Source organism: Prionailurus viverrinus, chromosome D1, assembly GCF_022837055.1.
Source record: "Prionailurus viverrinus isolate Anna chromosome D1, UM_Priviv_1.0, whole genome shotgun sequence".
In the NCBI taxonomy this organism is placed as follows: domain Eukaryota; kingdom Metazoa; phylum Chordata; class Mammalia; order Carnivora; family Felidae; genus Prionailurus; species Prionailurus viverrinus.
In genome coordinates this window covers 67942347-67959879 of record NC_062570.1, presented here as the reverse complement: position 1 = coordinate 67959879, position 17533 = coordinate 67942347, and the positions used below count along the sequence as shown (strand labels likewise).

At 50.9% G+C, this 17533-nt stretch overlaps 1 protein-coding gene across 6 annotated transcripts in view; it reads left to right on the top strand.

Annotated features, from left to right (window-relative positions):
* Window positions 1–17242, top strand: part of GALNT18 (polypeptide N-acetylgalactosaminyltransferase 18) — a 354140-nt gene extending 336898 nt beyond the window's left edge. For 4 of the 6 annotated variants that reach the window (XM_047823538.1, XM_047823537.1, XM_047823541.1 and 1 more), the window contains 2 exons: window positions 830–994; window positions 16821–17242. In XM_047823538.1, the coding sequence (XP_047679494.1) occupies window positions 830–994; window positions 16821–16967 (312 nt within the window). In that variant the 3' untranslated portion in view covers window positions 16968–17242. Of the gene's footprint in view, window positions 1–829; window positions 995–16820 lie in introns of those variants that run through there. The other 2 variants (XR_007144870.1, XR_007144869.1) reach the window with 1 other exon arrangement.
* The last annotated feature ends 291 nt before the right edge of the window (window positions 17243–17533 follow it).

Sequence of the window (17533 nt, the reverse complement as noted above, 5' to 3'; positions counted from 1 at the left end):
TCTAAGAACTTTCCAGGTAGAAAACATCTTGCACGTGTTTCTCAGCTACTTGCTGGGGGGAATTAAGTGTATCCTTGTGACCACTAGGAGAGTACCTTTGGAAACTTCCACCTGGTTTCCCCCAGGCTTTGCCCCAGGTGCCTTTTCCCTTTGCCAATATGATTTGTATCCTTTTGCTAAAATAATTCACAGCTGTGAGTACAAATATGTGCTGAGTCTTGTGAGCCCTATCAAATCTTCAAACCTGGGAGTGGTCTTCAGGACCTCCCAACACACTGCAAAGCCAAAATTACTTGCCACCTGCCCCTTTAAGAAAAAGTTTGCCAATTCTTGGTCTACACAGTCTTAGTCTAGATGGAAATTATGTTTTATAGGACTCTGAACTCCCTAAGGCATGGCACAGGTCTTTTTTCTTTATCTACTGGCCAACCACAGTATCTTGCACAAGATATTTATGGAGGGAGGAAGTCAGCAAGCCTGCAAATAATGGATTCAAGCCATGCTTTTTAAACTGTGGGTGGTGAAATCTATTTGAAAGGTTATGACCAATGCTTTTCACTGAAAGAATAGAATAGAAAATATCAGATTGCATTGCATATGGTAAGAATAAGTTTTATTTCCTGAAAATTTTGTTTCAGAACACATGTGGACCAGATACTATCCTGGATCATGATGTTAAAGGGTTTCCTCTTCTTGCCCTTTGCAGTAGAAAATAACTTGAAGACCACTGGACTGTACTCTCTTCACTAGCTGCCAGGGAGAATACCCACTGGCCGCCCCTCATCTCTCTGGCCACTGCATTTTAACCACATTCTTCCCCCACCCCCAGAACGTGTACTACACGAGCAGTCAGCAGATCCACGTGGGCATCCTGAGCCCCACGGTCGACGATGATGACAACCGGTGCCTGGTGGATGTCAACAGTCGGCCACGGCTCATCGAGTGCAGTTATGCCAAAGCCAAGAGAATGAAGCTTCACTGGCAGTTCTCTCAGGTAACAGCCCCAGAGCCCCCATGAAGGGCAGCAGGAAAGCAGAGGGGGGAGAAGATCTAAGGGGCCAGGGAGCATGTGGGAGGAGACAAGGAGGAAAGGGACATGGTGGCAACAGGGAGGCTGGGACTCCCGGGATTTACTGGGCACTGACTATGGGCCAGACATTTTATGTACATTAGCTCATTGGCTCCTGATATTGGCGCTAAAAGGGGAATTGTTGTTGTGGTTGTTATTGTTGTTTTATTATCGTTTTGTTTAATTTGTAGATACATGGAGATAGGCTCAGAGAGGGAAGTCATGTGCCCAAAGTCACACAGTAAGGATCAGGGCTGGAAGTTAGATTTAGACCTCTCTGTCTTTAAACTCTCACATTTCCTCTCCACACGCCCTATCTCCTGGGATGAAGCCCAGTGTCCCAGGTATAGACAGTGCCGAGGCACCTCTGGTCTGTGCCCTGCTCTGCCTTCCTCCCAGAATGGGCTCACTCTAGGAGAGGAGGCTTCCTCAAAGGGCAGTGTGTACAATGGTGAACAGGAGGCATTCCTGTATTAAGCCTCCATCAGTTCTGAGGCCCATATTTGACTTCCGGCTCTCCATTAGCCCAGTTACAAAATGATGTCCAAGGATCAAGATGCCCAGTTGGGATGGCCCACCATGATTCAACTTTGAAGAGGACCTGGGCCTCAGCCCAGAGGCTCTCAGCCCCCAGGATTCCACTAAGTTAGGGCCAGTTTTCCCCCATAGGTAGGGACACCCACCTCCCAGGCAGTGCAGTGGAAGTGTTCAGAACAGGAAGTGAGGGGGCCCAGGGGCTTCTAAGGCATCAGAGGACTGTATATGGTAGAAGCTTCCAGGGAAGTCAGAAAGGGAATAGGTGTATTCGTGGGACCGAGTAGAAGAGACCCTGACTCAGCCTCCCAGCAAGCTGCTGCCACCCTGGGGAGAAGGAAGCTGGTGGGCACTGGAAGGGACTGGCAGTTACTCTCCCCGTGGGGGGGGGGGTGGGGTGAGGGGGGGCAGGACAGGTCCCGGCTGCATCATATTCTATGGGTAGGGGAACATTTGATCCGTGATCTGGGTGTATGCATCCAGAGGACTGAGTTGGGTCCTGAATGAGTGAGGAAGGTCAATACTGAGTTCGAAACAAGGCCATAGATTTAAGGGCTACTCAGAAAGCAGGAGCCAGAGTCCAGACAAGGGCTTTGTGACCCCCCAGGAAAGCAGATGGCTCGGGAGCAGCACAGGGAGCCAAATGGGAGCACTTCCAAGGGCAGGTGGGAGATGTGTGGGGCAGCTCCGAGTCCCGGCTGGGCTTGCATAATGTATGGGGCTCCATGAGAGGGAATATGGTGCACCAGGACTGGTGGCTCCTGCCGTGCTCCTCCCTGTGTGGTGAACTGTAATAGTCTGTCCCAGTAAGAATGGCAGCCAGCCTTCATACAGTGCTTACTCTGTGCCAGAACTTCTAAGCACGGGGCGTGTATTTGCTTATTTATTCCTCCAAACAGCTGCATGTAGGTACCATGAAGAAAATGAGACACAAAGATGGTAAATAACATGCCCAACGTGTTCATGTTGGGTACTATCCGCGAACTATTTCAGGTTCTCCTTTTTACTTAGCAGTGGCCACTGGGAAGAAGGTCAGGGTCAGGGCTGAGGTTTGAGAATACGGGGCACATCTTCCTCCCGCCTCCCTCTCTCTCACTGAAGCACTTTTTCTAACCCCACACTCTGCCCAGCGGTAGCCTTTGTCACTGTCCCCTGCCAGGTGTCTAGCCCTGAGTGACACAGGATGGGGCTGTATTTCTCCTCAGGCAGAGAGAGGGCTGGAGGCATGTGGTCAGGGAGGAAGGCTGGATGTGTGCTTGCTGGCTGGTGTTTCCCAGCTCAGGCTAGGTGCAAAATCGGCCTGCAGACTGGAGGCAACAGAGGGAAATGGACACATATTCCTGTGGAGGTGAGTGGGGCTGACTTTGCTGGGGTGAAGTGGACATCATACCATCTAGGGAGGCTGGGCAGGGGCTCACATCAGGCCGTTCTCTGCTGCCTTCAGCCAAGCCTGCTGGGCCCGTGAGCTCAGCTTCCTCCTGGGAATGTTGAAGAAACTGTCCAGGAAGATGGCGGGTAGGGAGCCAGACCAGGGCTGCTGGCTTTTCAGAAGAGACAGCACTTAGCTTGAACCTTGAAGAATGTGTAGGAGTGTGCTCCATATGAAAATAGTGAAGGGCATTCCAGGGAAAGGGAACAGCATGTGCAGAAGCCGTGAAGCATCAAACCCCAGCTATGTTCAGAGAGCTGCGGATAGTCAGGTGTAGTGGGGCCTGGACGGCACGGGGGGCTGGGAGTCGCTGCACATGAGCCTGGACTTGAGCCTGTGGGCAGGAAGATGTGCGGCAGGGGACTGGCATGTGTAGGTGTGGGCTTTTGAATGCCCCTGTGGCAGAGATTGTGAGGCTGAATGGGAAGGGGAGCTTCTAGAAGGGGGAGAGAGGCAGGAAGAAGAGCCAGCAGGAGGCAGAAATGCAGTCTGAACATTTAGCTGTTCCCTCCTCCCTCTCCTCTGTGAGTGGCCCCACGGTCCTTATGGCCCTACCTGGCCACCGAGATCTCCTCTCAGGGCAAGGTCTGAGGCTGAACCGAGATGCCCAGCTTCTGGTGGTTGTGGGTCAGGCAGATTGACACGTGTGGCTGGGAGTCCTCTAATAGTTGAACATGCTGCTTCAGCTCACGGGGAGGAGGGAAAGCGGCCCCGGGCAGCCCCGGAATAGCCCCTGGAGATCATGGCCCAGCCACTCACCTGCCACGCTGGAGACTTGGTGTCACCAGGATATGAGTGTTGTTGAACTGAAGTGAGCTCCCTGGCCTCTTTGGAAGCCTTGCTCCTCCAAAAAGGTCCAGAACCACCAGGGACACAGAGCTCCTCAGCTCCGCTGCATCCAACCTCATGAAGTGCAGTGTTCATAAACATAGCAACTCCATCCCAATTGGGACAAAACGAGATGAAGTGACCTGGCCAAGATCATAGGGCCTGAAGGATGGAGCCGGAGTTCAAATAGGCTGGTCGCATCCAAACACAGGCTGCTTCATATCCCAGCCCCACACACACAGGCACCTCCGCCTGTTTCCAACCCTCATAGACAGACATGCCCCCAAGGTCCCAGGCTGAAGTGACTCATCTCTCCATCTCCAGTCCCAGATGCCTGGGTGCCCCTGGCTGGCCTTCATCTCATCTGTCCATCCCTGACCGGGGCAGAGAAAGGAACATCCCCCCCTAAAATGGACATACTCAAGGCAAAGACACCCCCAAATCTAGCTCTTTCCTTTTCTCATCTCAGCACATGGCCTTGAACAGGCAGCCCCATGTGGTTCCTACTTGAAAGGACACAGTGACCGGCAAAGCAGGCCATATTGGAATGTGGAATCCTGGAGCCTGGGCAATTTTCAGCCACTTACATATATATCTAATTAACTCCCAGGGTGGTTTGGCAGTCACATCTTTGATCTTTCTACCAAGGGGAACTGTTTGGAAATAATATTTTTAAATCCCTCATTTGCAAACCCAGAGCAGCCACTCTTGCCTGGTATTTAAAGATTAACATATGTGAATTTTTTTGTTTAATGCAAAATGATTGATGTTTATCAAGCAACCGGAATCTGTCCACAAGCTCTCCCTGGTTAGGAAGTACTGTTGACAAGGCCAGAGGAGGCTGGAAGCCTCTTACGTGATTAAATCGTGTTCTTGGGCTACTTTTCTTGCAACAGGTTTTAATCTTTGCAAATTACATGGGTATCCTACCAACTAGAATGATCTGGTGCAGAAGTTGGGCTGAAAGGAGCTTTTACTGGTGCATCTCCAATCTCCTTTCCGGTTTCACATTCTGCATTATTTACTCTCCTGAGGGCTGCATTTAAACTCCACAGACACTCAGGCCGAATTAATTTCAAAATAATCCAGCACGATTCTCTCAGGTTCTCCTACAAAGAAGATAGGCATTTGCATATCTTGGTGTTCCATCTCATACCCTGATTTTCTGTTTAACAAATAAAATGCCTTTCTTCTATCCCTTGCAAGCACTTCTGCATTTCTGATGCTTCAGGATGAATCAGGACAGCATTAGATACTGACACTGAGAAACCACATTTGATGAAACATCTCTTGGCAACACTGATGTACAGGGCTCTGATGAGCAATTTTCTGATGATGAACATTCTTTCCTTCAGTTATTCATCAAACATTTATTGAGCATGGGGGTTGGGCAGGAGGGATGCAGATATGAAACAGAGCCAGCCTCTGCCCTGGAGGAGCTCATGAGCATATAAACACGCAATAAAATGCATGACGAGACGAGAAATGAGGGATGTATGATGTTCTGGGACCCTGGGGTGACGGGCTCAAGGATGGCTTCACATTCGAGATTTGTTTGATCTGGATCTTGAAAGTTGTAGGACAGTTCCCAGGTGTAAAAAGGGAGAACATCCCATGTAGAGGCTCAGCCTGGGCAAAGGCAAGAAAAAACAGAGTATGTCTGAAGAATGCAAATCCAGTGTTGGTATGGGTGGAATTTGGAACCTCCAAAGAGGCATGAGAGAGCTCAGACATAAGGGTCAGTTTGGGTGCAGATAGTGGTGATCGGTGAAAGCCAGGCCAACAAGTTGGACTTCACCTTAAAAGCAGAGGGAGGAACCAGAGGAAGTTTTAAGCAGTGGATTGCCACGATGGGGTCTGAACCCCTCTGGTAGCAGAGTTCAGGGTGGATTAGAAAAAAAGAGACATGGAAGCAAGTTAGGGGGCTGTTCCATCATTCCCATGAGAGATGGGGCAGACTCAATCGCCATGAGGGCGTGGGTCCAGGCAGCTGGGGGGGGGGGGGCGGGGGTGAGGGGGGGGGGGGATTTTGAGAGACACTGCATCAGTCTGTTGGAAGTAGTGATGGATGAAAAGGAGGGAATTGTGAAGGGGTATTATTAACCCAGGACCACTCTAGGCTCTGGGTTTCTGTCCGAAGAACAGGGCAGCCAGAGTTGTCCCTCTCAAGTGACACACCTGTCTCTAGACAGCCAGCATTTCCCACATCAGCACATGAAGAAATTTTGTGAACACGGGAAATAGTAGTCATTGCCTTCTGTGACTTCTCCAGCTTGTGACTCCTCCTGGTTTAAAGACTCTCCTAAAGTGTTACCTATAAATTATAGGACTTTCAGTCTTCTGAGAGTACCCTACATACTGAGATTTGGGGGGATTCTGGGATTTGGTGATGAAAGGTTAGTGAAAGAGGCATTTAGTCAATGAGCCCCATGCCAATAGAAGGAGAGGGAGTACGCAAATATCAAGTTGCTACAGAGAACTTTGTGGCCAGACCTGCCAAGTGACGCGATAGACTGCCTCTCCATGGTAATGAGATGCCACTCTTCCGCCATTACCATTATTGTGAATGGTTACACAAAGGCTGCATCCCTCTCTTCAAGATATTCTTACAGGGATTCTTGCCACATGATGTGTGCCTTCCAAGGTCCAACTTCCTTAAATTCTACCTATCTATTTGAACGCATGGTTGAAGGAATTGCAGCCTGTTGGACCAGAAAGACCAGAAGCACCTTAGCTCTGCCTTCTCAAAGCTGAAGGGCTGCCCTACCCACAGGAAAGCAGTCTTGTTCTATTGGCTCTGAGGGAAGACTGGCGAGTCCAGGACGATTTATAGAGCAGCTTTCTCCTAGTCCGAGTTGTCCAGACATGAGTTGGCAGTTCAGGGAAGAGCCAGGGGCTCCTGGGACCATGCAGCAGACCATCTAAGGCTCTGCAGCTCTCATTGGATTTGCACTGGATGGCCTGCCAAACCCGAAATTCTGTAATTCTAAGCTAAATTTAGACAGCAAGCCCTGAGGAGGGCTTCCCCACCAGAAGGTTCCCTGGGCCTGCCTCAATAAAAAGCACCACAAGTTTGAAAATGAGCCGAACTCCTTGCACAACGGCCATCTTCATCCCACTGTGTGCAACTGTTTTTCCATTATGTCAGTCCACACTCCTCTCATCCATCAACCGATACACGGGAGGGCAAGACTGTCTTACACTTCCAACATCTCTAGCACCTCATGGAAAACGAGACAGAGGAGTCACCCAACGTGCTGTTAATCAAATGAAGCAGTTATTATTTTTTTTTTCAGAAATTCACAAAAACTAACCAGAGGCCTCCTGTGCGCCAGGTCTTGAGCTAGGTCTGTGGGAGACTGTAAGACGAACAAAAGTTTACCACTGATGACTCCCCTTACACACATGCGTGCACACTGCAAAAGGACATTTCAGCATAATAGTCAAAGGGCCCTGCTTAGCTGGAGGAATCCCTAGTTCCTACAAATAACACTTTTAGGTGGTGGTGCATCCTAACTGTGTTATGTGAGATACTCTAAATTATACGGTAAATATGTACTTCTTCCTATAACTTCAGATTTGAAGGAAGGGGGTGGAAATGCTTTATACTAAAACAAATATGCATACTAGGTAGAGCAGGGTGAACACAAATTTGTATGAATTTTTAAAAATTTTTTAGTATGTATTTATTTTTGATATAACACAAGGGGGGGAGGAGAAGAGAGAGAGGGAGACACAGAATCTGAAGCAGGCTCCAGGCTCTGAGCTGTCAGCACAGAGCCCAACGCGGAGCTCGAACCCACAGACCATGAGATCATGACCTGAGCTGAAGTCAGTTGCCCGACCGACTGAGCCACCCAGGAGCCCCTGTATGAATATTTTTTAAAACAGGAGGCTTTGACGAAATGTCAGGGTATCCAGACTATATCTCATACTGCTCTCATACTGTGGGGGTTGCCGTCACTCCCCTTGGCTGTTGAGTCCTTTGATGGAAACATTAGCAAGGTCCATCTGGGGGTCCCAGAACACATAGATCAGCGTTCCCACTGGTAGGCTGTCCCCACACCTGAGCCCCTATGCCTGCCTTGTTCTCTGCAAAGCATTTATGCATTTTCCACATGAGGGACATCACGGGTAACAACAGAGATGTCTATTAATGCCAGGAGAGAAGAAATTTTCGAGAGTATGAGGAGACTGCCCGGAAGAGAGCTGAGTGTAGAGCCAAGCCTGCCTGTCCAGGATAATTGGCTCTGATTTGTGGGGTATAATTTGATAATTTGATGCAAGATGAGTAACCCACTCAAAAAAGAACCTATTTGCAGAGCACATTTCCCAGGGAGCACGGCTAATTCTGCCAAAGAATTTCCCCACACTCAAGGAGGAGGAGTCCTTGACTTTCTCCCATTCCGATTCCCAGTCGCTGTCAGGAAGTCCAACTTCAGGAACCTTTTGTACTGAAAAGACTATAATCTGGTATTTCATTATGGCTCTGGAATAAAACACCTTTTCATTCCCGTGTCGTATGAAGGGGCAAATGTAGAACTGTCCAGTTTTGATGGATTAACAAAGCCTTGCGTAGGCCCTGGAAGTTTGTGATGTTTAGTTTATGGCAGTCAGCAAGCCCCCACCGCTCTGCTCATCCACAGAGATCAGGAGCCAAGAGCAGGTGTGATGGCTCAGATCCCCACTACTCAGACCGAAGAAGATTTTGAAAATTATTTACCGAATTTACATGGTGATTCCTATGTGCCAGATAGTATTGTAACTGCCTTATAAATATTACTTAACTCCCCCCAACAATGCTAGTAGGTACTTTAATTATTGTCATTTTACAGATGAGGAAACTGAGGCACAGAGAGACTAATTTGTCCAAGAACAAATCTAGGAATTTTGCCTCTGGGATCTATGCTTTAAACTACCATACCATGGCGCCTTTCTTTGTCTTGCTTCTAGAAAACCAGTGAATGGCTGCAGTGGGAGTTTGGGGCTAGGGTCTCCCTGCCAACCAGTCACTGGCGTGTGTGAACTGGCTGGATTCCTGCCACCTCAGCGAACTCCTTCCAGCCACCCTGCTATCTCCACAACCCGCTTTCACCCTTTTCTTTTTTTTCGCACTTGAGATTGCCCTTACCCCATCTTTGGTCCAGTGGACCTTCAGAGCAAATCCCAGGCAGACTCTCACTCAGCCACTGGTGAGTCTCCTTTAAAAAAGATAAATGCCAGAGTACTTCTTGAATAAATCTAGTGTTGAATATTCATAATACATAAAGACCGCTTTCCTCTATGAAAGGACTTAATCTCAGAGTTTCTTTAACTAGTGCTAACATCCCACCCATGCTTTGAAGTATTTGATTACTAATCATTAACTATTTAACCTGGAAACTCCCAAGCCCACTGTGCTTAAAGCCGAAGACGCACTGGGCCATTTGGCCGTGGAAAATTAATTAGAAAGGAAAGTGGAACGAGAGCTTTGAAATAAGCAGAGAAGACTTCGGAATACAGGAGTCACTCCACACAACCTCCTCTCATCGCTTTGGTGGTAAACATGAGACCAGCCTGAGCTCAGCCCAGAGGCTCCAGAGGTCACAAGTGCAAGCGACAAGCCAGGCCCAGCCCTTCCTTGAGACTGTGACAGCTTGTTTGTGGTAGCCAGCCAGCAGCACCGGAGGCAGCAGCCCCCGGGAACCTAACAAGGCATTTTCGGGGCCCCATCACAGGCCCAGAAGTGATCTGTGATAAGCGAGCCCTCCGGGGACTCAGCCTAATCTGTTTACCCAGCCTACACCCTCAGGAGGAACTGGGCTAGTTAGGAAACCTCTAGCTGCCACAGGCACATAGTTGGGGAAACTGAAGCAGAGGGGAAGAGCATGCTGCGTGATCTGGGGTCAGCTACCCAGTGGACCACGGCTCCACCAGCCCCACTCTACACATCATCAGTGCCCCATGGCAAGACACAAATCTGAGTGCCCCACAGCTCTCCGGGCCTTCTGCAAATGAGAAGTCTAAGGCCCAGGGCAGCTGAGCTGCTGACCCAGGGTCCGGTGGGAAGAGCCAGAGGCAAGGCCAGGAGCAGAGCCCCTCTTCCTTTGCTTCCACCCACACCGCCTCTCTTGCCCTTCCAAGTGACTACTCCAGAGAGGCCCAGAAGGAGCCAGAGCTAGGCTGGGGGCTGGGAATGCACCTCCAGGAATTATTATTAGCCTCCTTAATTCTATACATTGAGCTTTCGATTGTAATGCTCTTTCCATATTTACTTCAGTTTCCATTCCAATTAAGCTCTCTGTGTGCTGCGGCATCTCTCCTGCCAGGTTTAATTGCCCTTATTTAAATTCTTTAATTAAAAGTATTGTGTGTTTCCAGATCCTGTTGGTGTATGTATTACACAAATAATTTTGATGACTGGACTGGTAAACCAAGGAACTGTGCTCTCCATGAACGGCAGGGCTGGCCAGGGGATCTGCATCAAGCCCCAGCCCTTCAGAGCCCAGGGCCCGGCCCAGGGGCTGCTGGATGGGCCTGGGCTGTAAGGACAAGAGACTGCAAACAGGCATCCTTGCTTCCTTCCTTCCTCCAACACTCCATGCCTCACACAGCAGCCAGAGTGGCCCGGTTAGCATGTCAGTCCGACTCTGCAATGGCCCTGTTACCAGATTAAAAGCCAAAGTCCATTCAGTGTCTGTGAGTCCTTACTGAGTCCTCACAGAACCTGCCCCTACCTCACCTCTTGGGCCTTAACTCCTACTCCTACCCCACGCCCGCACTGCCCAATGGCCTCCACGCTGGTCTTTGTGCTGTTCTCTGAACACACCAGGCCTCTGCTGGTGCGAGAGCCTTGCTCTGGGGCATAGGACTACCCCCAGATCCCACCTAGGCCACCTTCTCTCCCCCTTTGTGTCTTCACTCAACTCTCCCCTTCTTGTTGACGATCACCCTGGCCACCTCTTTCTTCTGCCTGCCTCCCGCCGGCCCCACTCTCTTACCTGGTTTGTCTGAGGCCGTTCAGGCTAGAACACAAAGACCATCGACTGAGTGGCTCACACAACAAACATTTATTTCTCACAGTTCTGAAGCCTGGGAGGTCCAAGATCAAGGTGCCAGCAGATAGTGTCTGCTGAGAACCCTCTTCCTGGGTTGCAGGTGTTCCCTTTCTCACTGCGTCCTCACATGGCAGAGGGAGACGGGCATCTCTCTTGCGTCTCTTCTTAAAAGGGCACTAATCCAATTCATGAGGGCTCCACCCTCATGACCTAATTACCTCCCAGAGGCCCCACCTCCAAATATCATCACAGTGGGGATTAGGACTTCAGTATGAATTTTAAGGGCTCACGTTCAGTCCATTTTTGTGCACAGCCTGATCACTCTCTAACACACCACAGAACTGACTGTTTGCTCCCCCTCCTGGAATATAGTCTCAGTCTTTGTCTACAGAAAAAGATCTGTTCCTGTTTAGTCACTCCTGAATCTCCATGGCCTAGAGTTACACAGTAACTGGCACACAGTAGGTACTAAATATCTGATGGATGGATGAATAGATGGATGAATCATGTGTCTGCAGCGAGCCCTCAAAAGAACTAGCCCAAACTGGCTCCGCAGAGCCCCTGAAGCCCACGAAGGTGACCTTCCTCCACCCCAGACATCGAGGCACCCTCAGAGCTCAGTCTAGTCCGCTGCCTCGAGACAGGCATGGGGCGGGAGAGATGACGTGGTGGGCCTAACCACACATGCTAGTGAGGAACAGTGAATGGGGCAGGGGTCCCCAGCCTGTCTCTACCACTTACTGACGATGTGACCCTGGGCGCGTGTCCCAACCTTTCTGAGCCCTAGTCTCCAGTTCTATACAATGCGGACAATTACCATCTCCACCCCTCAGGGTTATCATAAGGAATACGTGCGACTGGGCATGTGGAGCATTTGACACAGTGCTGGGAGCCTGGGAAATCAGTGGCAACCGCTGTTAGTTCCATCTCAGTGCAGAGCCTGCAGGGAGGGGTACGGAGAGTCACAGCACCAGGCTGCTCCCCAGGGTGTGCTGAGCTCACCAGGGAAGGATGGACCGCAGGAAAGGAAGGCTCCTTTGCAACTGTGGTGGATGGAATCTGCCCAGAGAGGGTGAGAGCCTAAAGATTATTCACTGAGAGCGGCTGGGGTCCGCGAAGGAGGACAGGAGGGAGGCAGCACCCGTGGCCAGTGCTAGCTCCCTCACCAAAGTGGCCTGCCTCCTCCTCCTCTAGCCCAGATATGTTCCCAAGACATTGACCAGGGCTGCTCAGCGAGGCCTCCACAGGGGCCTTACTCTTCTGCTCTAGAAGATTCTCCTCTTGGAGCCTCTAGGGAGGAAGCTCTCCTTGACTGCCTGCTTCACCCTCCCTGACAGGCCCTGATGCTCTCACTGAGGTTGTGTCTCCTTCACAGCACTGCTCTTGGCCTCGCTCTGTTTCTTCCACATCCTTCCCAGAGGCCACACTGGCTGCTTCTGCCCCAGGGTCACGACACTTCCTGTCTCCAGGGTCCTGAGGGCCAGGATGGGGTCTGGGAAATGTCACATTTGAGTCTCTGAAGGAATGCTTTCCTTCTCAGAGACACTCCTCCCTCTCTTGGGCTTGGCAAGGCGCCCCTATGAAAGGCTTAGAATGTGCCTGAGTGGTAGCAGGAAAGGAGAGACTGCGCCTTCTCTGTTTTGGACAAGTTTCCCCAAGTTTATTGATCCAGGGTTGACGGAAGCAGCCCGGCCACTGGCACACAGGCCCGGGCCAGCCCCTGAGGAGATTCTGAGAAGCCCATCTTCAGCAGAGTGAATGGGCACTTGCTCTGGTCCCTTTTCTGCCTGTTGTGCAATTTTTCCGGAGCCCTCATCCTGATACACACTCGTTGGTTGTTTTATAGCTGATGGAAGGGTTTCCCGTTCCTCCTTCTCTCGTCCTCCAGTAGTCAGGACAGAAATTACCATCTGGTCCTAGACACAATGGAACCAAAGTGGAGAGCAGCTCACCCAGGGCCACCAGCTAACAACCAGGAAGGAAGCATCGTAGGTCAGCACCGCCCCTTCCCATCTCACTGCCAGAAAGGCCGGCAGAGCTCATGAATTAGTGAGTGGGGCTGGTCTCATTCGCACCCTGCCTGAGCTCCACTCCTAGCGACATGGGTCTGGCATGCTGCCAGCTGACGGAGTGTTGGAGGGTCAGGGGAGCCTGGCCACACATCTGCCAAAGAAGCAGCAGTGACACAGCCCAACCCGGATGTGGGCAACAGGTGCGCTCAGGCCACGGCAACAGAAACGGCAGAAACCTGTGCCTGGCAGAGCCATGGGCTGGCCTTGCTTGGAGCAGGTGTCACAAGGGATGTCTCTGGGTCTGCAAGTCCAGCTTTTGAAGGACAGAATGGGGTCCCACAGCTTCCAAGTGGACTACTTGAAGCTATCAACCTGTCGTCAGCCCAGGAGCATGGCGTGGCCACTGAAAGCACTGATTCATTGGCTGTGTTGAAGGAGTCTGTTGTCCAGTGGAAATGAGGTGGTGGCCCTCTGCTTGGCAGTCAGTTCTGAGTGACACAGAATAACTGGAGTTTGTCCAAAGGAGAGCAGGCGGGTTGGAAAAATTATACAAAATTGTTGCTCAGTTCCTTGTGGAAGTTTAAACTAGAAAGGCATGGAACTCGGGGGACATGAGCCCTACCTTCCCCTATTGGAAGGGAAAGGGTGGAGAAGCAGCAGCAGACCCACGTGTGGGAACCTCAGGGGGACAGTCTGGGGCCCGTTGCTGGATGCCAGCAAGGATTTGACAAGGATTTGAGATCCACGACAAGGATTTGAGTTGAATGCTCCTGGGCAGAGCAGCATGGGAAAGAAAGTGCTGGTTCAGGAGGCTACGTGAGTCACCCCTGGAGGAGGCCCAGCAAAGCTGGAGGCCCCAGGCCGAAGTAGAGGTCACCCAGGTTGCTGATTAGAGCAAGAGGGTCGGCCTTCAGAGTGAACTCCACATGCAGACTGCAGGGTCCTTTCTGAGCCCTTGTCTCACTGCCACTTGTTCCTCTGCCCCCTCAGGGCCTGAGTCAACCGGTGTCTCTCTGGGTGAGAGATGAGCTTGCTGTTTGGGTTTCCTCTTTGCACTGGTGTCTCTCTGCTCTTGGGTGCAATGAGTCACGGCTCTCCTCAGGCGCACAGCAGGAGAGACCTGCTTTCTTCCCTTGAATATTCCAGAAGAAATTTGCTGGGCCATCTTCCACCCACTGGAAACTGGGAATTCTCTTCCTCCTCCCCAGCACACGCACAGACAGACCCCCGATCCCCTTTGCCATCCAGTCTCTCACTACCTGCCTCCTTCACCCACTGTTCAAAGTCACTTCTGAGGGAGCTGCATTTTTTTTGTCTTAATTGTTTAATTGAAGAATAGCACACATACATACAGAAACATGCACAAAATGTAAATGTTCAACTCAGTGGTTTAAAGCAAAGCAAACACCTGTATTATCACCAGCCAGGTCAGGAAATAGCATACCATCAGCATCCCAGGAGCCCCTCTCTTGCCTCCTGTCAATCATTTTTCCTCTTTCCCCTCCTTAAAGATAACCCCCATCCTGGCTCTAACACCGTGGTCCTATTTTGCCTGTTTGGGGGGTGTATATAAGTGGAATTATATATGTGTTCTTTATCTGGCTTCTTCTGCTAACATGATATTTGTTAGGTTTATTCATATTGAGTGGAGCTCTAGTTTGTATATTTGTGATGCTGTACAATATTCCATTATGTGACTAACCACAAGTTATTTATCCATTCTACTATCGATGGGCACTTGGGTTGTTTCCAGATTGGAGCTTTTACAAATCATGTTGCAGAAAGCACTCAGGTGCTTGTCTCTGGTGCACGCATTTGTGCTAGGTACAGACCTAGTGTGGGAGTGTTGGGTCTCGGAGATGCGTGTGTCCAACCGCGGTAAATACTGCCAGTTTCCTAGGTCGCTGTGAGAACTGAGTCTTCATGTTCTCTGAGATGTCAGCCATCACCATGGGGATAGTGGTAGCTGACTGGGGATGACCCCTTTCAGAAGAAGTTCGCGGTCTCCTCTCCCAGCATGCTGTTCAATGGAATGGGCATGGGATGTAGCTGGGGGTGGGCTGCAGTCATAAGAGGCAGGGACTCCCCTCCCCCTGCTGCCAGGCCTGCTCAGGGCCACTCCAGAGTGAAACACCTGTGAAACACAGCAGCCCTGTCTGGAGACCCATCCCTCCTCACCTATGCAGGTCATGACCGCCAACATTTATTGATCATCTGTTATGTACCAGGCTTTTGGCTGGATGCTGAGGGCACAGAAATTGATAAGACATAGAGCTGTCAGTATGGGGGGGGGGGGGTGGAGACAAGTAAACTAGTAATTCCGCTACTGTTCAATCATGCTGGGCGAATAGAGAAAACACGGGTGAATAGCACCTCGCTAGCTGGGTGGCCTGGAGGAGAAGAGGTGGGAGGGGCTGAGGTGAGAGATAAGGAGGCTTCTGGAAGAAATGGAGCAGGAGCTTAGCCTTGAAATGTGACTGTGCCTTGGCCTGCTACGGAAACATGGAGAAGGACCCCCAGCACAGGACACGGCTTGCTTGATGTCTAGGAACCCTGATAATACAGAAATCTTTACACAACTGCAGGAAGTTTGGTGTGGCTGCACAAAAGGTGTGGGTGCTGAGGGAGGAGATGAGGCCATGAAGGCCTGTGCTAAGGAACTTGGGCTCTGTCCTCTAGACCAAACGTACATTTCAGAGACATCACTGTTCCCTGCCTCTGGAGGTCAGAGGGGGGCAGCTAGGAGGCTGATGCAGTTGTCCAGGGGACAGAAGATGGTGGCCTGAACGCAGGCAGGGTTGTGATGTGATAGCAATAAGGGGACAGTCACCAGGCAAGAGGGATGTGGAATTGGCAGGACTTAGTGCCTAATCAGATGCTGGGGAGAAGGCAGAGGTGTCAGTGAGAATGCCCAGGTCTCCCACACGAATGCCTGACTATTGCTTTTGGGGGAAATTACTTATGGAAAATATTTATAACTGAGGTGGTAAACACAAGAGGAGTAGATTCTGGGGAGAAGGTGAGTTTGAACATCTACTCAAGTGGCATTAAGCTACAAAGAGTGCACTTATAAGGACCACCACCTACCCCAAGCAATTCTGCCTGCAGAATTGGTATAACTCCAAGATACTCAAATAGTCCGGGCTGATACTCAGACTTACAGCCAGCAGCCTCAGAGTATCTGAGCTCTGCAAGGGCCTCACTAAAATAAAAACTTACTGGGCTTCTCTTTGCTGCCATGGGGCTGCTCTGGGGAGCAGCACCTCTCTTCCTTCAAGAGGCTTTGGGCATAAACTGAGTGTGCATGGCTACAGAACATTCTAGAACATCAGTAGCATGGGGGAAAACCATGCATGCCCAGGGCTGAGGGAGCCCAGTGGCCTAGGAGACATATCCAGGAGCCTGAGTTTGGTGGAGACCAACACTGATGACTCTAGAGGTCCACTTGGGTACATGGACCCTAAAAGCAGGAGGTCCTGGGCCTCTGGTGGTGGTCAAATTCAGGCCAGTCATGGGGAGGGGAGTCCCAAGGAACTAAACTTTTCAGAGCAGGACCCCAGCCCATGCCTATGGGGACCAGGGCCTGGCCCCCAGGGTGGGAGCTATGGGAGCACACCAGCATGCCACACCCCAGCAAGTGGATGGAAGTTGGGGCAGGGTGTCTCCGTCCTAACGAAGAACTAGGGCCCTGTGAAGAAAACCAAGGCACATGTTCGGGCTCAGGGAGGAGACCAACACATCAGAGAAGGGCAGCCTGAGGCTGCATGGGAATGCTGGCCCCCACACCTCCCGTAGCCTCTCTGGACCCCAGGCATCTGGACCCACTGATAACTCTAGGCCCGAGGTCCCCCCCCCCAGATTCCCCTGTTTCGTCTATAGCCTCTGACTCCACTCTCTGCCCCGGCTCCCAGGGAGGCCCCATCCAGAACCGCAAGTCCAAGCGCTGTCTGGAGCTGCAGGAGAACAGCGACTCAGAGTTTGGCTTCCAGCTGGTGCTGCAGAGGTGCTCAGGCCAGCACTGGAGTATCACCAACGTCCTGAGGAGCCTGGCGTCCTGACCCTGCTGGGAGCCGCCCCCGCCCGTCCCTTTGCTACTGTGTAGCACCTGCTTCAATGCTGCCTGCTGTCTGGGGGGTTGTTTGAGTCTGGGGGAACCAGGTTAGCGGGACCCCCCCAAAAGAGCTTTTTATTTCCTATTCAATTTTCATGGAGTTTATAGAAAGGTGCCGAATGGTGGGTGATGGTATAATATCATAAACTATTTTGCAACTGTAAATAGGGGACAAATGGAAAATATTTATAACTGACAATAAAATACTATTGATTAAGAAAAGGGCTTTTGCAGTCATTTGGTGCTCAGTGGAGCTGCCTGCCTGGTTCCTCTGAACTTGGAGTTCTTGTAGCCCTCTTTCTTTGTGAGGCCCAGGGTGGCGAGTGGGGCACTGTGACCTCACAGTCACCTCCAGAGAGAAGGCTCCTTCTGCCTCTCCCACAGCAGATGCATCCTTTGGAGACAGCATTCCTGAAGAAAGCAGGGTTTCTGCTGGCCCCCGAGCATCAGCTGCTGAGCTTTAGGCTTCAGACCACACTGCCCATCTTGATATCACCTTCCTCACCTCCCAAA